Genomic DNA, 25,191 nt, shown 5'->3' on the forward strand with positions numbered 1-25,191 from the left:
TTTAATTTGAAGGCAAATGGGTCACTGGTGCTTCCTTTTTTTCCTGTCTAGAAGCACAGGCTTCAAAAATATAAGCATAGCATGACATCAGGGGTCCTGAGAGCACAAATACAAATGCCACCTGCTGGACTGCTGCTCGCTGAAGCGATGCAGCCCAGAGAGCTGGGCAGAACCTGGCTCATGCAAGCAGAGACAACCAGGAACATGTAAAACACCTTGTATAGGATGAAAGCACAGTAGGGATAACAACAAGGCATACAGGGCAGCTGCAGCCCCTGCAGGAACAGAGACAGAAGCAGAAGACAGCAGGATCGTTCCAGCCCTGTTTCCCTGGGTAAGGATGCTGCACCTGAGCAGTGCCATTGGGTGTGTGCAGCAGGTCCTGCACCTCCTCTGGTAGAGAAGCAGTGCTGCTTTGTCACTAGCCACATTTTGCTGCTGCAACTAGGCAGTTATCTCTAACATGTTAACATTGACTATGTAACTAGGTTAAGTATATCAGAATTTTAAGCAGGTGTGTGGGCAAGTGTGTGCAGTTGCAGCTCTAGCTTCCCCACACAGTAAGGGCACTGATGGCACAGTGCTGAATCAGATGCACCACATGGATGCACCACATCTTAAAAGAAGTCAGGTGGCACTGGCAAAACTGCTGCTGCTTGGTATTCTTACTTGATGTTGCTATACCAAGAATGTTTTTAAGAGCTTCTGTAAGAATAAAAAATACTGGTGAAATATTTTCACTTGCTGCATTAGCATCCCTCAGTTATATTGAATACAGAGAACCGAATGCATCAGTTTAAACCTTTCACCTCTTTATGCTCTTTCCCCAAATGCTGATTACTGAAATAAAATAAATTTTAAAAAAATTATTAAAACCCCCCACTATGGAACATGTTTTACAGAGACTGTTTCGTCTATTTGGAACATGTTTAAAAATATGTCCATAAAAAGTTTTCAAGGTAACATAATTCTATAAGGAAGCATTTTTTCCCTTGGGCATCAAACTTCATGTTTGCATTTCTTCTTTATTAACACTACAACAAATTTTTTTCTTTCAGTTTTTCTTGGTTTTTTAATTGACCTATATACTAACAACTACTTCATTACTTAGTTCCTGATACTATGTGATTAAACTTTGCCTTTGAGAGCTCATTATTATTAAAATTTCCCTTTGGAGATTTTATGTAGACACACTGTTTTACTGTGCCCTCAAACATTTACTCTTTGTGTTGATAATACCAAGATGTAGAAACTAAAGTTAATAATAATGCTAAACCTAATTTCACCCTCACTGGTACTTCTGAGAAGCCTCATGACATCAGAACAACATGGTCTGTAAAACAACATTGAACTTGAAGATCTTAATAACGATCATGGTAGGAATGAGAAAAGAGCTTTTACTCAAGAAAAGCTTTTACTCAAGAAAATCTTGCCTTATGTAATTTTGAAACCTTTTAATTGATTTAAATAAGCTTTAATGCAGTCAGGCTATTATTTTTCCCCCCTAGCACATCACTAAGAAAGCACAGGGCTGCTGTTCTGTTCTCTCTGTATGTAAATGTTGCTGTGCTGCACATCACCAGACATTGATCTTTCAGGGGTGTAGGCCACATTTCCCTAGCATTCATGCAGTGCCTCCTTAGAAAAATTATTAGTAATTCTGCAATATATTTCCTTTTGAAAATACTGATTCCAGGATTGTAACTATTCAGGGTTTTTTTTGTTGTTTGTTTTTTTTAACTGTATTTGCAAAATATTTTTTCATAGAAATTGTCTGTTACTTGGTTTGTGTTTCTGAGTTTTTACAGTGTTTGCTGTGCATGTTTTCTGCCTCTTTACTATACTATGTGGTTTGAAATATACTAACAATAATTCAAAGCAAATACAGTTGCTTATCAGAGAAAGCCTGGTCTTTCATTAAAACAAACAACAAAAAATGTATTAATTTCAGGTAGCTTTAGAAGTTACCCCAGTGTCCTGAATAACTCAAATTAATCCATTTTGGGTGATTAGTGTTAAACAGATTCAGTCTGGAGCTCTAGATTCTTTTCCTAAAGCATCATACATATCCTACAATATCAATTAGTCTGTCCTAGGTTGAACAGAAGATTTCAAACTATGCACAGGATTTATTTTAATTAAAACACATCACTCTCCCATGCTTACCAGGCAGAATTGTTGCTCCTAAAATTTCAGTGTTCCCTTGGCTTGTGGTTTTGTGATGATAATTATCACTTCTAAAGTGTAATTTATTTTACCTAAACTTAAATACCTACAATGCTGGCCTCTATGGCTTCGTTGCTCTGCTATGCTTGAACATAATCTAAGCTAAAGAGGTGAAGAAGCATCATCACATGTCCATGGAAAACAAGGATTGAATGAGATGAGGAGTTCCTGTCTCTGTGATATACCCTAAAACTGGAGGGGTGAATCTCTGTGGAGCAACAGTGCAGAAAGCACTGATATGAAGTGAACAAAGACGACAAGACGTGAACTCTGGTAGGAAAGCTGTTGAAAAGTTTTCATGCCTCCATCCCTCTATCTATAAACAATAACGAAAAGAAGAAAAATAACATTAAATTCTACTTTGCCCTCATGCGAGACCAGATCAGTTTGAGAACAGTATATAGTACTAACAAACTGAGTCTTAGCTTTCAAGTAGCTAATTTATTTTATTTTTTTATTCCATCTCCTGAATGCCTAGGATGAAGCTAGAATGAAGTGCCCCCAGGTTGTAAAAGCTCCTCCAAATTCTCAAAGCCATTGATGAAAATGAACCTGTTATTACCATTGTCAATTAGAGTAGAGACTGCAAGTGGCTCTGAGCAGTTACCAAAATGTGTGCAGCCCAAATCTGCTTCAAAGGCAGTTTGCAAGCTCCAGGCACTTGCTGTCAGCATGAATGCTTACTGCTATTTAGTTGGAGTTTCCTTTCTGACCTCCTCTCTTTAGATACAAAGAAATATTTCAGGTTTCATTAATTTGATTTTCAGAACAGAGAATTGAAATGAGATTTTCTGTTATTTAATTTCCTCTTAGAGGAAGGGACTGAGTAAAGCATATTGCTTACAAAGGAAAGATGAAAAAGTAGTGGTAACTTGAAGAGCTTTGGAAAGAGACTTGTAGCTTTCTTGTGCCTCATTTCCTTCACCTGTGAAAGAAAAGGAATAACACTTTCCTACTTTTTGTAGATTGCATGGATGAAAAAGTTTGTGAATATTTATAATAAACTATATGGTTCTTAGTAAATCTTGTGTCATGTCCCACAAAGTGGGCACAGCCCCCTAGAGGTGGGGGCCCCACTTAAAATATCATGTCCCACAAAGTGGGTATGGTGATATGTCACACAAAGGGGGCACGGGTAGAGTTCCACAGAGGTAGGGGTCAATCCAGGCAGATTTGGACTGGACCCCCTTGCTTTATAAACTCCTTCTCAGAGAGGTGCCTAGGTGAGGCTGGATCCAATCCTCCTCTCCTAATTAATTTCTTTAAGCAATCCATTTGATGAGATTAACCTGTGGAATTCTCTGTGTGGTATTCTAAAGGTAAGACCATTATCCAGGAGGCCTATACAAAACATTACTTAATATTGTGTAAGGTTATAAAGCTTGTCAAAAAACACACAACAATATCACTCTCAAAGCAACAGATTACAACCAACTTAACTTAGCAAAATTGTGCTCTCAAAACAACAGGTTACAACTGCAGAAATTCAGCAAAATTAGAAACGACCTTACCCATATGTGTCGAGGAAGAAGGTTAAAAACAGAGAGAGAGAGAGAGAGAGAAAGAGGAAGAGAGACGGACACAAAAGAGGGGACAGGAAAAATATAATCAGCCTTGGATACCACGATGTTCTCAGCAGGATGTTGTGGCCCTTGGATGGTAGGTGTGGTGCACACATTAAACATTCTGAGTCTGCCTTTTTTATGGCACCTGGCCCTGCCTCTCCTGGTGAGGCTCAGCCTACTTTGCTCAGACACAGTGTTGGGTTCGGGAATGTTCTGGAAATGAGTCAGTGGGGCACAGAGGTCCAGGTGATCACTTGCCCCCCCATATCTGAGTTGACCATGCAATGACCTTTATTTTCACCTGTTTGCTCTGTCCTTACAGAGGAAAGTGGTTACTGAACCAGGAGCTCTCCATGCAAGAACAGGGTCCAGCTGGCTTATTGAATGAGGACCCCACCTGCACACAACGTCTAGTTTGTCAGGGCTGCTGTTTCGAGACAAATATTCTTTTTGGACTCTTGGACATCTAGAAAGGTAACTGGCTGAAAAAAAATCAGCATTTCTCTTGTATTCTCACTAGGATGCAGACCCTTCTTAGCATGATCAGGACTTGCTTTCAATTTGCCTGTTTAATGGCATAAAAAAAGTCTAAAAGTATCAAATTTTGACTCTGCTATATTTTGAAATGCATATAATGGAAAATAAATTTTGCCTTAGATATGGAAATAGTGATTAGGTAGACATGTCCAGTGCCCATTCTCTAGCACCTTTATCTCCATAATGTTTGTTCTTCCAGAAAGTTTTTAATCCACCTCATGGAAGGTATCTTATTCTTTCCTGTTTTGCATTTATCACATTCCTTTCAGCTGTTCTTCATAGATACTAGTCAATGTTTAGTTCATATTTGGAATGGAACTTTAAATCTTTGTGCAATAACAGTGCAGTTCTTTTCTGCTGCTGAGTGGGAGATGTTAGAGTCATTATAGCTCCTACTTGTAGGATTAGCAATGATTGTTCAAAACACTCTGTGAATCCCTTAAATCCTCATTTAATAGAATTTTTCATGTTTGTATGATGAATTGGCAACCTGGATTATTAAACAAAACTACTAATGGTTTTTATTCTTAAGCATACACACACGCAAGAAACTCGGTAAAAAAAAATAATGATTAATTATATCTCCAAATATTAATTAGAAAAAAAAACAACTAATCAAGGATCCTAACCCAATGAACAGTTTGCTTGTAGAAAAACCTGGACAACTGAACATCCTTCTGGTAGTTGTGATATTGTGTCATTGCTTAAATATTGTACCTTGTCTCATAAAAAAGAAGACTAGAGTGATTTTAGGCCCTGGACTAGTCAAGTCTCATTCCACTTTTACCACAATTCTGCAGCTCTTTGCTTGACTTGTGCATCCCACTTGTGGCTGATTGTCCTACTGGCTGTTTATTTGTGGCACAGAGGCTTCTGAAGCAGAAGATGTAGCACAATGCTGCAACTTGGATCTCACACGCTTTTCCTTACTTCAGGACTCACTTCCTGACCCTATCCAGGAAAAGTAAAAATAGTTTGGAAAGGAAAGTGAAATAGTTTGGGAAAAAAAAAAAAAAAAGAAAATTATGGCCTTTGTATATGAAGATGAAGTATTTCAGCAACTGAAATACTGAAAAGAAATTATACCTCATTTCTGAAAGTCTGTTCCCTGTTGAGTAGGAAGAGTCTCATAACTATTCTTGGCAGCAAGAATATAGTGGGAACACTAGTCTAAGGAAAGTTTTTGTTTTGATTTAAGAATTCAAAAAACATAATGGCCTAAATGAAGAGGGAAATAGGACAGCAGTGTTTAAGACTAAATTTCACTGTACAGGAGTTCACAGCAAACATGCCTAACCAGCATTTTCTCCTTCTTGTTTTTGCATTAATAATCCTGTTGAAGCTGAATCCCTTAGCAGTCAGACATCAAAGAGATGAGGTCCCCAGCAGGAGCACAAATATGTAGGCTAGTGATTCCACCACCCAACCCATCAGTATTCAGCTGTTTTAGTTTGTGATTTTCCTTTATTTTGTGGATCCATACCTCAAAACATGCAAGGTCAGGTTGGATGGGTCTCTGAGCAATCTGATCCAGTTGAAGATGTCCCTGCTCACTGCAGGTTGGTTGGACTAGATGACCTTTATATCTCCCTTCCAACTCAAAATATTATATGTTATAATAATAATAACAACAATAATAACAATAATAATAATGTATAAGATATTTACTACAACACTCTCACTAGAGTCCCTGAGAGTTTGACCTTCCAGAAGAAGCAAGAGATTTAAAAATTCACAGAATTTTTGTGAGCTGGGCACTTTTGCAAGATGGCGTAGTTGAGAATCAGCAACTTTTGCAAGACCTCAAGGTCTAAGTGGACCCTGGGAAGAAAGCCCTCACATACATGTCCCAGAGCACACAGGGATTTGAGGTCGGTTCAATGTGCCTGAAGACCTATGTTCCTGGGGACAATTTCAGCAATTTAGAAGTGTTAGTTCTTACGTCCAGACATTCTTGTGCTACTTATATAAGTGAAACCAAAATGTGTTGAGTCAATAAATCTGTAAAACCTATAAGACAGAGAAGGAGAACAAAGTCCTGAAGGGAGAGTACACTGAAATGAGGACAGAATAGAGGAGCAGGTGTCCCTGATATGCAAATTCGTTGGAAGAGATAGTACTAAGTTAGATTTATTTTTATTTAAAAACAAACAAATAATACAAAAACAAACAAACCAAAGCCAAAACCAAACAACCCTTTCCCCAACCCAATAATAAAAAAGTGCAGCAAATAGCTATTCAAGCAGAACTAGCAGCATGAAATCAGTGTGGGCGAGATGTGGCTGCAGCACTGGAGGATGCTGCAAGAGGCAGCAGAGCCCTGCTGCTGCAGCAGTTTGGAGCCTGTGGCTCTTCTCCTACTGTGGATTTACAAAGAATCACAGAATCTTAGGGGTTGAAAGGGACCTCGAAAGATCATCTAGTCCAACCCCCCTGCCAGAGCAGGATCACCTCGAGTAGATCACACAGGAACGCGTCCGGAGGGGTTTTGAATGTCTCTAGTGCCTGTGTGGTATTTGGTGTCAGTATGTGAAAACTGATGGACCCATTCTCAGGGCCAGAATGCTAAGCTGAATCTCTGTGTACATTTTTCACTGACTTCTCTCTATAGAAACTTTAGTTGCAGCCTATGTTTTAAAAGCATTCAATGAGCTGCCCCATTCCCAGTTTCCCATTGTATACTACGTGTTGCTGCTAGCTTAAACCCCACAAGCAGAACTGTGAGGAAATACTTCATGCAGACTCTGTTGAGTGCTTTAACTAAGTAAACACACATTTTTGTTACACATTGTTAATTATTTAAAAAGTAGCATATTATTTATTCATTCTCTTTGTGTGAAAGGACACTGGGAGTTTCTCTCTGTAAGCGAGTTTCCTGGACTTAGATTCAGATGAATCTTCAGCTTCCACAGCAGCTAATTCCAGTCAGGTTTCTGTCCCATGAAGCTCTTAACGCTTCAGAAATGCTTTCTAAGCATTTCCAGAGGGCCATCATGCTGGGCAGAAGCTTCCTCATGAAAATCAAGAGGATTTTGAGAAGTGGGGCTGTTTGTTAAGTGTTGGTTGTAACCATGACTGTTTCCTCAAAGAGAGGCACTCAAAGTACTCTAAACATACATCTTGGTAATTAAGGCAGGTGCTGAGAAGACTTGATTTTGGCTCCTGATAGATATTAAGCAGTAATTAGCCTCTGTCACAGCTGTAGCAAATAGGCTAATGTTAAAAAGGGCACCTCTGTTATTGAGGCATTCTCAAAGGTGTTGGCTATTTCTCACTATGTTATTTTTCAAGGAAAGGACATTAGCTGAAAGAAAACATTCCAGTCTATGTGGTCCACGTGCCAGACTCAAGCATCAACTTATCTTATTTGGAGAGCATGATTTTTTTTTTTGTTATTTGTATCAAAGGGGGAAATTATGAAAATGTAATAAATATAGGACTAGACATGGCTCAGAACAGCAAGCTCTATGGGAAAACCTCATAGGTGATCTACAAATCAGGTGAATTCAGTAATATAAAAATTCTTGCTGAAATAAACTTTCATTAGGAACTTAAAAGGTACAAACTAGATACTCCAGGGTACATAGCTAGGCCACATTTTTTTATTCATCTTTTCTTTGCAATGAGGAGATAAAACTCTCTACATTCCTAAACTGTGCTGATGTATACATGTTTATTTGTCATCTATACAGGATGCCAGAGATTAATCTGTATGAAGATATCAACAAGCTGCATGTGGATTCTGGTTCTGGCTTGTTTAAAGAATGTTTTGACGAAGTGGCCATTCCTTATTTCAAAATTACATGTGAGACATTAATGATGCCCTGGGACTTGAGCTCATGCTGAAACAGGATAGATTAATGTGGATAGTGTGTACAGTTTTACAGTAAAACCACTGTGGCTGACATGGCAAATCTGAACCAGCAAAATTGATTCTCATATTAATTAGGTAAAACAAACCAAACCAGATATTTTAAATATTTATTTGTCAGACTGGGATAACAGCCTTTATACAGCACAATTTGCATAAGTTCTCAAGATACATCCTGTATACAATCACAAAACCATGGAATGGAATTATACATAAAGTGAAAACTTAAGACATTTACAAGCATTTTTATACAATTCTCATACTGGTTTTGTTTCAGTTTTTACAAATTTTAGAACAAGTCTGCATTTTTTGTGTGATTGTTTTGTTGTTTGTTTTCTTGTGGATTTTTTGTGGTTTTGTTTGTTTTGTTTTGTTTTTTTTCCTGATGAATCTAGAAGCAAAACCAAAATTAAAAGAAATTCAAACCAAAATTAATATCAACAAACCACCATCTATGCATGCAACATTCACTGTGGAAACATTACATTTCTCCAAAGACTAATCTTTTTTTGTTGTTGTTTTTTTGGTGTTTTTGGATTTTTTTAAACATTGGGTATGCTGTACATGTTGTCTGTAGCATGACAGCACACACGCTAGTCGGCCATTGTTGAGCACCTGAGCACGTCACTGAACATCTATAAGATACAATCAAATAAGGACACATTCACATGCTTGGATGTTGGATGGAGTTCATAATTTAAACTTTGTTTTACAAAAATGTAGACTTATTTACAGAGTAACAAATCAAGAAAACGGCTTTTGCTCAAATAATCTATTTTGAGATATGGATATATATATTATAACTTTTGAGATCATTAATATATTAGCTTATTAATTTCTTCAAAATAATAAACCAGAACATATAGAAAACATTAAAATGCTTCTTATGATTTAAAGAGAGAGTATCCGGTTTCACTTATTCCTTCTATTTTCTTTCTAAAGGCAACATGTATTCATCAAAAGCAACAGATCCTACATGCCAGTATACTGAAAATTCACAAGGCATGTAAGAATAAGGTTTAAATATAATGTAGGTGGATACTTTCACTAAATTTCTTCTCTGTTTCATTATCGTTATAAGTTACAGTCACACAAATGCAAATTTCTCTGTTATTCACATAGGTATTTACATCTCTAGATATATATTCAAATAATGGAATCTGGGACATTCAGCTTTGTAGCAATGAAAATAAAGTACTTAAAAATAGTGTCAGTTATGATTCAAATAATAATTTAAAAAAATACTATTAATATCTTTATGATATCTTCATGAAACTAAATCCTAATTAAATAATCTCTATTGGGCACACACTAGCTTACAATATAATAGATGTCTTCTTTTTCTTCATCATCATCCTCAAAGTAAGAGTCAATATCAGCTGGTTGCCAGCTACCATATCCCACAGCCTAACCATACACACACCCAGCATCCAGAAAAATAACTTAAATATTTTCTAGGTCTTGATTTAAAGCCAGTTTAAGTCAACAGACTGGTTGTTATTGACTTCAACCGGTTTGGATTGGGTTTTTGTTTCTTCCACACAGGATCCATGTAATGTAAAAACATGGGTAATAATAAAGAAGCAGCACTCATTTCTCCTGGATACTATCCCTTTAAAGTGTAATGATAAAGAATTAGCTCAACATTCATCACAGAAACTCTCATGTCCAGTTTTAACCTGGAAAAAAAAAAAAAAAAAGTGGCTGTTTGCTGCTCATCATATGCATAATAATAATAATAGTGATAACATTAGAAATCCCTGTCAATTGTAAACACATACACTGTGCTTTTGCTCAGTTTTCAGCTTGTTTCCACCACACAAGACCTTGAACAAAGAAGCAGCTTCAATCTGTGTTGACTCAGCAGATTTATGAATAAAAAAGTTTAAAAGCCTCTGCTGTTGCCTCCCTGTAATAGGTGTCTTCAAAGCAATCGTAGAAATGTGTGAACTCATTAATAATCAATCACTCAGAAATGATAAAAGCTTTTGCCACATCTAAGCACTTTTGGCCAGATAAAAGAAACAAAAATTAATGGGAAAAAAGTGAAAAAAATATACTGAGATATATACAAAAAAGTAAAAAAATACTAATAGTCCTTGTTTGATTATTTTTTTAAAAAAACTTTGTCACAAGAATTTTTCCTGACATTCATAAAACATGAAAAAAAAATTCAACAAAACAAAACACATTCAAACATGAATCTATGTTGCATAGAGTGATTCCAGTACAACCTAGAAATTTGGTCAAAAAAAGGAACTTGGCACACTTTGGAAGCATCCTCTGACTTCTGAATGATGCTGCCTCAGAAAAGAGAGAATGCATGGGCTCAGGTCTGTCTCTAGCCCATCCCAGGTGACCCAAAGGAGCCCTGTCCTTGCTGCAGCTGACCAAGGCAGCGCCTCATTCCTGACAAACTCTGTATTTTGTGATGGGAGCCTGAAACTGCCATTTTGACCTGCAGAAACATTTTGTGTGTGCTCAGAGAACCAAAGATGTTTGAATTAAACCAGTCACCAACAATTGACTACCCCAGCTCTTATGTACAGCTGCAGCCACACCACCCAACACAACTATTCTATAAAAGTATTGGCCACATTTGTATGTGTGTGAGAGCAAAGCATGTCTGTCTGCTTTTTCAATTAAGAGTGATGATTACAGACTTCCCAGTAAGGCAGCCAGATAGTGCTTGTTCCTGCTGGAAATCTCCATAGCAACTACCAGTGTGACTTGCTGTCTTTAGAATAAATCTTAGCAATAACAAAATTACCAGCAGTTTGCACAAAATCACACACCTCATGGCTTGTACTTCACACAGTAATTGAAACTCGACTTTTTTTTTTTTTTCTCTTTTTTTTTTCAAATAAAGAACACACTCTACCCATCAGAAATGCAAAATAACCCAATAAAAAAGCAACACAAATGTCAAATATATCCACATGGGATTTTTTAGTTTGATCAGGGATTTTTTCTTTGAACTATTTATCTTCTTATAAAAAATTACACAACATCAAAACATACAGGATGTTTACATTAACTCCAAAGGACTTTTAAAAATATATAAGTGGCATACATATACTGGTGAAGGCATAAAATTCAACAACGAAGCACACAACCTACTCCCACTGTCAGTGATGTTGTTTTTAAGATAGCTAGTAAGATTTTGGTAAGATTGCTCTGCTTGCAAGTTAAGCAGGCTACCAGCAGGTTATCGACAACTTAACAGGAGTTTCCTTGGTGTGTGTATCTTTAATATCTTCCGTGTGCTTCTTCTCTTATTCCTTTTCCACGCTGTTATTTTAACATGACAAAAACAAATTGAAAACTCTATGTGGGAAGTGTCACCAGATTAAATGGTGTAGCTTTGTAATGGTCAGTCCAGCTTCTGAACAAGCTGAGCCTTATTTTTCCTTTTTTAAAAAGCATATATTATTTTCCAGAATATTTTCAGTTGGCTTTGTGCAACCTGTGGAAGCATACTACATATAATCAGAAACCATAAGACATACCTTAAAGCATTTGTGAAAAGTTATTATTGGGCAAGACAAATGTCTGAAGTGCAGAAGTTTGGTCATTTGCTTTTTAAATATGCAAAGGTAATGAGGTAATATTTCAAAGGAAACTACTTTTGAAGTTGTGAAAAATTACACGACTTTTGAGTGTCAAGGGAATTGGTACCATATTGATTCTTGCTTTTTAAAAGAAACTGCTAGACTTTTAGGAATGGGAGAGAGAGCTTTCCCTTCTTCAAAAATGGCACAAGGTAAAATATAACACCAAGCCAAAACTATCCCAGGCAGTAGTTTCTTACCAAGTGAGCTGACTGCTCAGTTTCAAGCCCCAGAATGTGGGACTTCAAGCATGGAAGTGCTAACACAGCCTGAAATGTTGCAAGTTAGCTTCCTGTTTACTTCTTTCCTGACTGAGAAGCCATGCTGTTGAGTGGATTATACTCAGGCATTCACCTGAGATAGCAAAAGGATATTCTTTATTCTCTCTAATGCAACAGCAACCAGGCAGGGACTGCCCTGCTAGCCCTTCCCCTTAGATTTCAAGTGTATCACTGCTGTTGATACAGAACCCTACACCAAGCAGGTTGGTGTTAGCATGATGACCCTACTGCTCCAAAGTGCTACAATGTAGCCTAGAATTCATCATATCTGTACAGTTTCAGAGTAAGACTGGCTCCTGAAAAATAGAAGGACTAGTTGAAATAATTGTGTAAGTCATAGTCTCTTCACTTCCAAACTTTTAAAAACCTGCTGATTCAAAGGGTAGGATGAAGTGCAGTGTCACTGACAGTGAAACAGCATTTTTTTGTTCTTGATATAATGCAGTTTACATCCTGTTCTTTCTCTTTAAAACCACATCCCAAATTATAGACAGTTAATATAGTTTTATCCATTACATGCTAGGACAGTGGTTTATATTCGTTGTTAACACATAGAAACAAATGAAACAATCAGATCTGATTTTCCACAGCATAGTTTGTGAAAGAATAAGAAAGAAGGGAAAAAAGTAATGTAAAATAGCATTACCACTCTTGCAAACTCCTTGCAGTTTGTATCAAGTGGCATAATCTCAGAGCAAATTATCAGAGAACCTAAGGTGCAGACAAACAAGTTTTGCACTTCTGCAAAGTGAGCTTTGGAGAGTCAGTAACCCTAGGTGCTTTTGCATAAAGCGATCTGCTCCTGGTTGCACAGAAAACCAGACTGCTCTTTCCATCACGCTACCTCCAGCTGCAGCTGAACTCTGCATTAACACCTGCCTTCCAGCCTTCATTATTTCCTTCACAGTTACTCTCTTCACAAAGAGTTGAACAACACGGAGCCCTTGTGATCCATCTTCACTTCAAACAGCCTCTTCAACTTCTGGGCCCAGGTTTTCTTTTACTTTGCTGTCTTTTGCAGCAAAACAAGTGTACTAGCCCTCCTTTAAGTGTGCTATGTAGCCCAGAGACTGCTCTTTTCTACTTTGTATTCTGAAAGACTAGCTAAACACAATGATATCAAACTATAGTCTTTGAGTGATGCTGTTTATAGCAGACTCTGCAAGTTTTGTGTCCCAAGCAGACAGCTCTGCTCAGTGCGTTTGTGTGGAGCTGACCAACAGTTTGTGCCAGTTTACTATTCTTTTTCTTAGATCCACTTTGTCAAGCCAGATATAAGCTTCCCCAATCAATGTCTTTTTCATAAACTTCCCTCCATTGGAGACAAGCAGAATCTGGGAAAATAATAATAAAAAATTATTATCATAGTGCATAGTAACATAACACATTTGCTGGCTAATATGAAAGATTCAGAAATGTTGACCGCAGGAGGAAAGAAACACTGACCATAACCCTTCACATAGAGTCATCTTCCCAGTTGAAAGGAAGCCCAGTGAAAAAGAAATCTACCCTCTCTTACATTTTATTATCATGTATATACCAACTACATGACAATCTTGAACTCCAGTGAGCAATTTGTTTACCTGCTGGTTACCAAGGACAAGCACAAGGTCAAGTTTTAGGTTAAAGGGTAAAGCCTGCATAAGCAGGCAAAGTACCAACATTTTTCAAGGGCATGGGAGTTGAGGGTGCTCTGCATGCAGGGTGTACCTCCCAACAGATTTACTGTGTGAGAAAGTCCATAGTTCTGGTTTCTGACCTCAGCAAGTGGTACCCTAACCTAAAATGTAAAGTTGTTCTGAAATCTCACACCTGCTATGTCTCTGCCTGAGGGCACACAGTATTGTCTGAGGGCAAGGAATAGTCCCAGCACTAGTGTGAGCTATGCAGGCTGAGTTTTCAAGACTCTCCCTGATATATCACACAGGCACACGTTTTCCAGCTAAGCAGGTTCATGTCACACAACCAATAGCCTTCTCTGAAGGACTTGTTTCATTCTATCTATCTATAGATTCATTCTATGTGCTTCTGGGAGAAAGAAGTGTCATAATATATATATGTGTACTTCATGGGGTGAGTTGCAATTACAAGTCAGAAAAGTTCTATAATTTCTTAACTATCAAGTAACTCAATTAACAAGCTTAATGCTTTTTTTTTTTTCTTTTTCTTTTTATATCAACTTCTTAGGTTTTCCAAAAAGAAAAAGAACTAATGAAAAAACACAGCCCCATGATAGGATTAGCATTAAGTTTATAATATTCACAGTCATTGAGTAGACCTCTGGCAATGAGCTGGTAACAGTAGGAGGCTGTCACCTTCTGTGTGAACCAGCAGGAGAGAAAATAGGGCATTTTGTTGCTTGGTTTCACAAATCTAGGCTAACAGAAGAATGGCAGGACTCAAGGATTTTGTACTCCACTGAGAGGCTAGAAGAGACCATACTGCAATAGGCATGCAACAGAACTGTAGAACTAGAGTTTCCAGTATCTGAGAACTTTATTTTTTTTTTAAATAAATTCCATTCTGATTTGGGAAACAAAGTAAAAAATGCAAACTTCACTGTAGAATGGGAATCTAGGTTTTTTTTTTAAAAAGGGAGAAGGGAAATTTCCTAGATGAGGAAGATTTGGTATCAGTCAGCAAGAAAGATATGTACCTAGACAGCTTAGACACCCACATGCCTGTGGGTCAACAGCTTTGGTGAGTGAAGACCAAGTGACCTATCCCCCCTGCCCCACGCCCCGCCTAGACACTGAGCTATTAGGGAACCCTGCTTTACTTCACTCATCAGAAAGACCATAATTGTGGAAAACAGGCAGCCTGAAGCCACTGCTGGTGGCTTCTGGGTCACTTGGTTCAATGTTTCTTGAAGAAATGGACAATCCAGAAGCTGACAAGCCAAACCAGAACATCTGTGATAAACATTCTTGGTTTTTCTGATTACCCTCAATAGGACTTTCTGTATTTCCAATTGCAGGGAGCCCGTCAGTCAGGAGCCAGCTAGGGAACAAAACAAAGGAGCCAGGAGCTTAGTGCTTTCCAGAAGGGTTCCAAGTGGGTTGCCAAGGAACAAGGAAACCAGGGAAGTGAGTGAGCAAGCTGCCAGAGGCTGAGGCAAGTGCCTATCTGAAAGCTGTCAAAATGTTTTCTGTGGAATGTTTTCATTCTGACATAAGAACAGTGTTTGGGACAAAAAAATTTCTAATGGAAATTTTCCATCACTTTTGTCCTTGATCCTTTCCTCCACCCCTCCCACCTGAATTCCTGGTATCTGCCCTCTTTAGCTTGTCTGCACAGCCTTGATTCTACCCTGCTCCAAGCTTTACATTCCAGCCTTGTGTTCTTGAATCAACTAGTATCAGTTTCTAGTCCTTAGAATTTATTCCTTATTCCCAATCCCTCAACCAGGTGATTCTACCTCTTTTTCCTCTCCTCTCCTTTCCATTTTTATGGCTAATAGTCATAGTACTTGCTATCAGGTTTTAGAGTGCAGACCTTTGTCCTAATTTCTGCCCCCAGTTGATTCTCATATCTCTTTACAATGTACCTTCTATGACTTCCATGTTTGTTCTCATTTTACTCCCTCTCTTTGATCTTATTTCCTCCCTTAATCTCCCAATTCCATGTTGTTCTATACATTCTGGTTTGGTTTCCTTTCCCTCTCCTCCAAATTTCTTGTGACAATGTCCAACTCTTAGCCCCTGAATGTTCATCACTTGAATTCAGCATTCAAATCAGCCAGCTTCATACTTTGCCATAGGAACTCATTGATGGATAAGTATGAAAAGCATATAGGAACAGGTGTACTGATGAGCCAGATCAAAGATCGTTCCAGCCAAATATTTGCTCAGAAAGTGCATGGGGCAGCATATACGGCAAAATATAAGACCAGAACAATCGTTTAGTGACACTTTCCCAAAATATCTACTACAATTCATGGACCACTGACTTCCTGACTCACAAGTGGTATATTTGTATTTAACAGATTATGAGGTATTTTGCCCATGAGTTTGTCCAATCATATTCTCCAGTTACTTCCTCCAAGAAGACATTTAGCATCCACAATATATTACGATAATAAATTTTACAGCTTGAACTCTGAGTTTTGCTGAAAAGAAACATCTTTTCTTGTTTTAGACTTGTGCCTTGCTACCTTTAAAGCCTTTATTCTCTGAGGTCTGGTGTGCATCACCAGTGCATATCACAGAGTTCCTGAGGAAATGTTGCTCAGTCTCAGACTGACTGTTCTATGACTACCTCCTTCCCTCCCTCTTTCCTTAACAACTTGATGGCTCATTTTTTGATAGTACTCTGTGGGTTCTTCCTTACTGGTCTACTCTCTCCATATATTTTCTTCTTTAAACCAGCACTGGAAGTAAAGTTTTTACAGGAACTTTAGCTCCTAAACTTCAGCAAGACTGTATTGACCACTGGATATTCCCAGCTAATATATTATCTTAAATGGTCTTGTACTGAGTCTGTTGAATCAATAAGGACACCTTAGGACACCTTAACACAGGGAAAGCAGTATCTATTTTTGTTGGCCTTGTTTTGCAACAGCCTCTTTGGCTTTAATTTTAAGGATACAATCAATAAACCTAACATAGACACTTAAATAATCCAGCCTAACTTTAGTTAGCAAGATGTGGCTGGCTTGTTACACTGGTCTTCCAGATTTAAAAGGTACATTAAGTGCACACTCTTATGCCAAAACAGTTCCTCCTACTTTTAAGATTAGCATGCAGTTATCCCTGGGATTGTCCATCCCTTTCCAGTGACTAGAGGAAAGCTGCTTCTCTGCCTTCTATTAGTTATCTACTCACGTGAAAGGTTCACGTGAAAGGTTCATGTGAGAGGTTAAGAAAGGAAACCCTACCTGTCTAAGAAAAGCATTTCTGGCCAAATGATCAAATATCTCCAAGCAACTAAAACACAGGAGGTATGTTCCCTGAATCAGTTCCACACATCACTCAAACTCGAGCACAGAAAGTTTCACCTCAACATGAGGAAGAACTTCTTTACTGTGAGGGTTGCAGAGCACTGGAACAGGCTCCCCAGAGAGGTTGTGGAGTCTCCTTCTCTGGAGACTTTCAAGACCTGTCTGGATGCCTTTCTGAGTGATCTGCCCTAGTTGTTTTTTCTTAGCACGTTTTTTTGGTCCTGCTCCAGCAGGAGGGTTGGACTCAGTGATCTTCAGAGGTCCCTTCCAACCACTAATATTCTGTGATTCTGTGATCCTGTGATCATTTGATGTGCCACAGACTGAAAATACTGTCATCTGCTTTACAAATGTATACAGAGAATATTTGACTTGGCCTAATCACTGATTTTGCAATGTCTGAGCTTATGACTATTGTGTGTAATTCTAGGCACTGCAACTTTTAAACAAGTTGAAGAACTGAAGAGAATGAAATTATTTGACATATGGGTAACACGATGTATCAAATAAGTTTGGTTTACTCAGCCTGGAAACACAGAGGAGAGAGATGATAGCAAACTTTCAGTGTGCAAACTTTTTTTTTTTTTTTAGGAAAAGAAAGCTGACCATTTTTCCTTTGTGCTTTGTGAAGATACTTTGGGATAAATTAACTTAATTAAAAATATGTCATATTTAATTTAGATATTACACTAAACTTTCTACGTATATAGAAAAGTATTTTTGGAAGGCATGCAGAACTTCCTTCTCTAGGTGATTTCAAGAACAGATCAAGCCTAAAACTTTCAGCCCTGGTATATCATTTTTCCTTTGTGCTTTGTGAAGATACTTTGGGATAAATTAACTTAATTAAAAATATGTCATATTTAATTTAGATATTACACTAAACTTTCTACGTATATAGAAAAGTATTTTTGGAAGGCATGCAGAACTTCCTTCTCTAGGTGATTTCAAGAACAGATCAAGCCTAAAACTTTCAGCCCTGGTATATAAATACCCTGCCTCACTGGGGGGTAATAGATTAAGATATCTTTTAAAATGTCCTCCAGCCCTGTTTGCCATCATAAGTAGATGTATTATTTCCTTTGTAATTTTCTCTTTTCAGCATAAAACTGGGGTTGAAGATTGACCTCAAATGCCCATAGCACAGCATGGACAACATCCAAAATTAGGTTTTAATAAAATGCAGAATTACCTGAAGAGAATGCCCAGCAGGACTCAAGCTAAATCTAAATGTTTCATTGAACGAAGGCTCTCGGTCGTGCCTGCATACCCTGGTTTTCTTCTTAATTACTCTCTTTTGGGTAGAGATATTGACAACGTACAGCTTCACATATAGGTCTGGGGAAGAACAGTTCAATGAGTTAATTACAGAAGCTTTTAAATAATTGTTGTAGCTCGTTATTTCAACAGAGGGAAAGTGTTGTTAAGAAAGCACATGGTATTTTACAGAGCCATATTCTGTTCACATTCACATGGTGTAGAAATGGAACCACACCACTATAATCCAAAGTATTCCTTTGTGTATAAAATGCTGTCACTAAAGGGACAAATACGTTGATGTCTTTATGAATTAAAATATTATTACTAACACGAGTTTGTAATTTTTTAAAAAGCTTTTTCACCAAAATACAATTTTCACTAGATATAACTGGCTTTTAATAACATGGGGAGTTATAATTGTTATTAAAGTTTAAAAAGGATGAAAATTTTAACAGCAAGAAGCAAATAAAAAATAGGAATACATTCTGAAATTTAATTTGCTTCTATAAAATGTTTTTACTTTCACTAAAGTTGCTCCTGGGAGAAGAAAAAAAAACACAAACAACAAACAAAATGCTTAAAAAATAATTCTACAGAATATGTCATTTTGATTAAGAAGGAATTTTATTTCCCATTTTAGTGTTGATGTTAAATGATTTCTGATACATCCTACTTAATATTTGCAAAGTATCATGAAGCTGGTTTCTATGTGATACCTGGTAGATGATCTGGAGATTTAAATTTGTATGTAATATTCCTGCACTGAAGAATTTCTACTATCAGTTGTTCTCCATCTGTCTTCATTTCCTTCTTTAATGCAATCTTGATTTCACCCATAACCTGTGTTTTACCTGGAAAAGCAGAAAAAGCAACCCTCATTAATGTAAAAGAAGACTGAGTGTATCTTTCTAACTTGGAAGGAAATAGTGTTCCAGTGTGTTGGGGGTTTGTTTGCTTGGGTTTTTGGTTTTGTTGTTGTTGTTTTTTCTGGACAACTTACAGTTTTTAGGTTGGGATAAAAGGATAATACATTGCTTGAATGAACAAATGGCAGACACATGCAACACACTTGTGTAACTAAGTGATAGGCTTCAGAATGTATTTGCTTCAGAGGAGTTTTGTTCCCAAGAAAAAAAAATTATCTAGGAGTCATTAAAAGTCATTTAATGGTCCCTACCATTCCCCTTTTCAGGATCCTTTACTACAAGATTATGAATTTATCTCATTAAAAAAAAAAAAAAAAAAAAAAGTTTTTAAGTGTACTGAAGGAAAAATACTTTCAAAATTACTTAAAAAACATGACTGAGTATGTCAAGTTTTAAGTGTTTGGTATGATACCACAGAATGCTCTCACCATAAAGTCACAAGATCCCTACAGAATGTTTTAGGATAGAGAAAGGAACCTTGGCCATCTGCAGTCACTTGCATTATAGCTCTTGTTACAATCTACATCTGCTGTCTGCAGAAGAGAAATAGGAGGTCTGAAGTTAGCTTTTAACCACCCAATTAATTTAACTGTTAGATCATGAAAAAAGTCCTCCTATTACTTGGCAACAATGTTTTTACTATCATTGCATTCAAAAAAGAACTTTCAATAGAGTGTTAAAAAGTAAGACTCTTAAAGGCAAGGAGTTATGACTTTGGTGAAGTTAGCATTTCGTTTCACCTTCTTATGTATATGGAGCAATATAATTCACACAATTTAAAGGGCAGTGCTCACTGTGACCTTTAAATTAAAAAAAAATAAAAATATTAAAAAATAAAAAATTGCCATCTTCTGTCCAGTATTCCCACATTGTACAGGTATCTCTCTAAGTCAGGCCAGAGATGGAAAGAAGGAACAGAATGCAATATAAGCAAAACTATTTTGCCTTTCCTCTGCCCATGGTCCCACAAAGCTGTACTGAAGCCAGTCAGAGCAGACCAGGGCTACATCTTGGAAATGAGTGCAGTGGTGTAAGCAGAGCCCATGCCCTCAGTTCAATGCTGTCTATAACAGCATCATGTCATAACAAGGAGTGTGCTTCTATATCTATTGTCCTGCTAGCATGAATTACCATTTCCCTTTCCTCTTCTCTTTAGATATTAGTGAAAAATAATAATATAAACAAAAATTAAGCCCTTGAGAATCTTTATTACCTAATTTCTGGTGCCAGCAGGCTGGAGCTTTAATGCATTACCAGGAAATTCTAGAAGCTGGTGCCAAGGTGTTGTAAGGAGCAAAGCAATTTTGCAGAAAGTAAACAATTATGATACATCTGGAGAAGCTCCTCTCTTAAACAGTAAAAAGTTACCAAGTGGCATTTAGAGATTACTTACTTGTATCACAAATACTATCAAATATTCACAGCTCAAAATTTCTCACAAACTGAAGTTGGAATCTAATTTAGTTAAAGTCAGTAACAAATTTGCAATTGGGCTTCAGCTGAGTCAGCATTTCACCCATAGTTTATAAGGTGGGAGAGGACATGTTAGGAGGCAAATCAAACTTCAGCCCTATTGAGTCATCACAAAACCCTTCCTACAGATTTGTTGATGCAACAACAACAGCATCTTGCTTTCTGCTATATATTCGTGCAAAGAGAATGGAGCCCTCATCTCGTGATGGCAGCAGAAAAGATCATGGGTAGCTGGGGTCAAAGAAGGAAAGGCCAACACTGTTCTAATTGCTATTCATTAATGTGTTCCATCATGTCTCAGTAATCTTTAAACTAGGGATGTAACGCTCTTCTTCTGGAAAGGGTTGTTTGACCTAGCTAGGGGTCTAGCTTGGCTAAAGTGAGCCAAATGACTGCAGAAGATACAAGGAAAAGTTATAATGCCCCCTTCAGTTCTGTGGATGAACCATCAAAATAATTGATGAAGACATGACATACCTAAAAGGCATTGCATAAAGCTCACTTTTTATCAGTGTTGGTTCTTACACTGACTTCAATGATTGATCATGATAAAAGCCCAACATGGACAGTTCTAGCCAAAACTTAATGATAGTTTCAGACAATCTGTAGTTAAACACATACTTTTCTGGAAAATATGCTCATCTTATTTACTTTACCAGATCAGATAGGCTGGATGCTACCTGTGATGCTGTGAGCTAGGAGAAGGAAGAAATGCTTCCAGTAAATTAGAAAGTCTTTGAAAATTCCAGCACCACTTCTCAGCATCTGTAAATTTATACCTGTTTGCCTCAAGAGAGATGCATTTCAGGTGAAACGTGCAAATCAGGATAATCACAGTGGCAAAGAACCATATACTAAAACATTATTTTCTAATGTAGCCTAGGAAACAAGGACTGGAAAAATGACAAAATTGCTTCCTGCAAACATATGATAGAGTAGATATTGAAAGGGATACAAAACATTTAAGCTGAATTTGTGTCATATTTTGCCTGTTGCACATATATCAAATGCAGGTTCAGTGATGTACTGCAAGACGACCCCAGGCACACACAGCAGCATTGTGTTCATTTTAGGAACACATTAACAGTAGTAAATAAAGTCTTAAAAATATACAGGTATGATTAAATACATAATAACAATGCCTGTCTTTATAGGGTACCAGATTTATTAAAAATCCATTAACAATTAAAAGGTGACAGCTGATTAAGGGAATTGCTGCAAGGCATTTGAGAAGTCAAGGGGTTTAAATTTGCTATTGTAATGACAACATAAGCTGTTGTTCTTGTAGAGCTGTCATACTCCACACTGGGAAAGATTAATTGTTTCTGCTATTAGTCTTCAATGACTGCTGCTGTAAATCACAGGATGTGTCATCTGCAATGCTGTCAGCTTCCAGGGATTGATAACGATAGGTTGTGCTCCCATTCCTTTTTGATCCAATGCCTGTTGTCAAATTGTCCAACAAAATTACCTGACAGTAGAAAATATTTCTCTCCCATTGATCAGTATTATCAAGGCTAATTCAACATTAAGGAGCAGGTAAATCTCACTGGCTAATGGCAGGAACTTCGTTAAGTTCAATTCAGAGATGTACATTTCTGAGCCAATATAAGCATTAATCTTAGAATAAGTTTAATTGTCTTTTGAGATTGACTATGCCTATTCACATAGATGGACCAAGTGTGAGTAGGTTAAACTTGGAAATTTAAATATGAGATGCCTAAATGCTGCTGCCTGATGAGTATCTATTACAATAGTTTGATGAGTGAATGACAATTACCAGAAAACATAAATTGACCTTTTGTTCAGTGTTTATGTATAAGTTAGTAAAGGCTCCTTCTGTTCAGAAGAGTGACTAGAGGTGTTAGAATATTACTGGGGGAGTGGAATTAGAAATAAAATAGGAAAAGAAAATATTGACAGTAATTTCCCAGCTTTTTTTTTTTTTTTTTTTTCCAAATTTATTTTATAACATAATTATTGTTTCCAAAGTAGGTAGAAAATGCTTTTCTGGAGCTTCGAGAGTGACACATTTTACAATCAAGGAGTTAAAATGACAGAAAGGTCCATCTGAGCATCTTCTTGTGAGAGTGGCAATGTTAATCTTGAGATGTGGTGGTGAGTTTGGTTTTTGGTTTGTTTTTTTCTTAATTCCTTACAGCCCAGATCATCCTCTTACTACTCTATCAAAAAACTCAGATGTTGGAAAATATAGGCAGGACAAAACAAGCAAAACAATCAACAACAACAACAGCAACAAAACCTCCAAAAAAACCCCACCCCAACATCTTTCCTGCACTTTGTGGCTAAACTCTATGGGATCAGCATGTCTTATCCATGAAGCATGAAGAAGAGGAAGGAACACAGAGACGATCTGTTTAGCAAGAATTCTTTTTCTTTTGTGTGTGTGCAGAGAGATGGCTGCATTTTAAGAAGAGTACATACTCCTTCAGGGTTTATTTCTACACTTTATGATTATGAATACTCATGTTCATTTCGCTTCTTTGAGAAGACCCATCGTAAAGAGAAACCCCAGGTTTCCAAATGTTGTTGCAGATAAACAGCTTGCTCTGCTGCTGCAGACAAGTTCCCTGAAGAGAAGGCTAGGCACAGCCACGCTGCTTTGCCATTAGCCCTATGTCTTCTGACTCCCAGCCTGTTGGTCTGTGGCAGGAACATAAAAAACATATTTTTTGGTGATATTTTAGTGCAAAGAGACTGAGAAAATTAGGGTTTTCTTATTGTAGCATGATGATGGTGTTATATAAACAGCATGATGCTCTCCTGAGGGATGACTAGGGAGAACAAAGGAGATATTGGTGGTGCAGGGCTTGTTGTATTAGTGCTGACAGTCAGTATAGAACACAGAGAAACAAACATGTAATCCACACCATTGGAAGATTAGCAGAGTGTCTCCAGAACCTAGGTTTTGTCTCAGAAGGAGCAAGTCAACCAGTCCTAAAGGAATTCCCAGAAGAAAACCTAAAACTAGTTCAGTATGGAAATCAAAGAAACCTGATCAGTGAGACAACGAAGGAGAGAAATTACATCATAGTACAAATGCTAGTTATGAGACTACATTAAGCAATTCTGTAAATGTTCTCTTGAGGAATGTTTGGGAATAATAAACACCACTTTTTTTTTTTTCATTAGTGGCTTCTAGTATTTGGTACTTGTTGCATTTTGCAAGTGTTCTCCACAAGCAAAATAAAGTTGATTAAATCTGCCTCTCAAATTGTCTTAAAAACATTTTTGAGTATAACATGAAGTATTGTTCCTTCTGAATCTGTTACATTTAGAATTATGAAAGAGTAAGTAAAATCCCCAGAATTGCCATAATCTTTCAGTCTAAGACAGAGACAAGCAATGATTAGCACACTGTAATCATAAGCACATGAACAGAAATAAAGACTTATTTTGTTAGAACTAATTTCATTTCCTTAGGATTTATTCTGTTTTTATACCCTAAGAGATTAAAGCAATAAATGTCTGAGAGCTCTGTACAGTGTTCATTGCTAGTAACAGGCATTTCTTTGATGCATTTTACCACTGTTTGTCTATATATATATCTAAGGACCTGGACTTGGGGCAGCTATAATTTTACCTAACACTGTTTAATGAGAAATAATATCTTCCAGCAACTCAAATGCTCCTTATGTAGCTGTATTGCTTAATTAAACAAAAACATGGATTCAGAATATTAGAGTATATTTGCAAAATTTAGAAGGTTAGAATATGTACTAGCATGTGACAAAATTTAAGGAATTCAAGATGGGCTCTTGAGAACTTGGTTCATAAAATTAAAATATACAGCTTTAAAATATGAGACATGATTAAAGAGAAGCAAAACCCATGTGTTCTGTCCCCAGATTCCTGTCCTTTAGTAGTTTTTGGGGATCTTAGAGGGGGAGACAAAAATATCTACTTCTAAAAGTTGTTTGGATTTGGTAACTGGGATTGAATATACTGTAAAGACAGAGACTTTGTTCATGTAAACATAAACCACACTTTGGTGCATGGTCCCTAATACCACAAGAAAAGGTCAAGACTTAGGCTGATGAGGACCTACGCCCATTATGTTTCCCTCTACTATAATCCATGAAATTTGTACAGACATAATATTCTGTTTAACAGAGTGCTGTTGTAGCAAGAAACACATTTCTGTTGGATTCCTTTAACAAGATTTTGAGAGTCAGCCTTCAGCAGACAGCTATGCTTCAGGAAAATGAGATCTTATTGTAATAAATAATTCAGTATGACTGCAAATACTAGCTATTTATTATTTACATTTTAGTGTTAGAGTTAACTCCAACTGAAGGTAAAGTAAAAGGGTATTCAAGACCATCGTTAAATTAAATATACCAAGAATTTAAAATACCCACAAAAACCTTCTAATCTGTTTTTAAATAAACCTTCTTCTCTCTGCCTCCTCACCCCCCCCTCCCCTTTTTTTTTTTTTTTTTTTTTTTTTTTTACACTTTCTATTCTAACTACACCACGTC

The 25,191-nt window shown here is 37.2% G+C and overlaps 1 protein-coding gene across 1 annotated transcript in view; it reads right to left on the reverse strand.

Moving 5' to 3' along the window:
• Positions 1-13,284: 13,284 nt before the first annotated feature.
• PCLO (piccolo presynaptic cytomatrix protein) overlaps positions 13,285-25,191 on the reverse strand; it is a 333,240-nt gene continuing 321,333 nt past the window's right edge. Inside the window, exons 24-26 of the mRNA XM_010001252.1 lie at positions 19,007-19,141; positions 18,223-18,368; positions 13,285-13,425 (exon numbers count right to left, since the gene is read on the reverse strand). Coding sequence (XP_009999554.1) covers positions 13,285-13,425; positions 18,223-18,368; positions 19,007-19,141 — 422 coding nt within the window. The remainder of the gene's footprint in view (positions 13,426-18,222; positions 18,369-19,006; positions 19,142-25,191) is intronic.

The sequence above is a fragment of the Chaetura pelagica genome, unplaced genomic scaffold (assembly GCF_000747805.2).
Source record: "Chaetura pelagica isolate M959 unplaced genomic scaffold, ChaPel_1.0 scaffold66, whole genome shotgun sequence".
NCBI lineage: Eukaryota > Metazoa > Chordata > Aves > Apodiformes > Apodidae > Chaetura > Chaetura pelagica.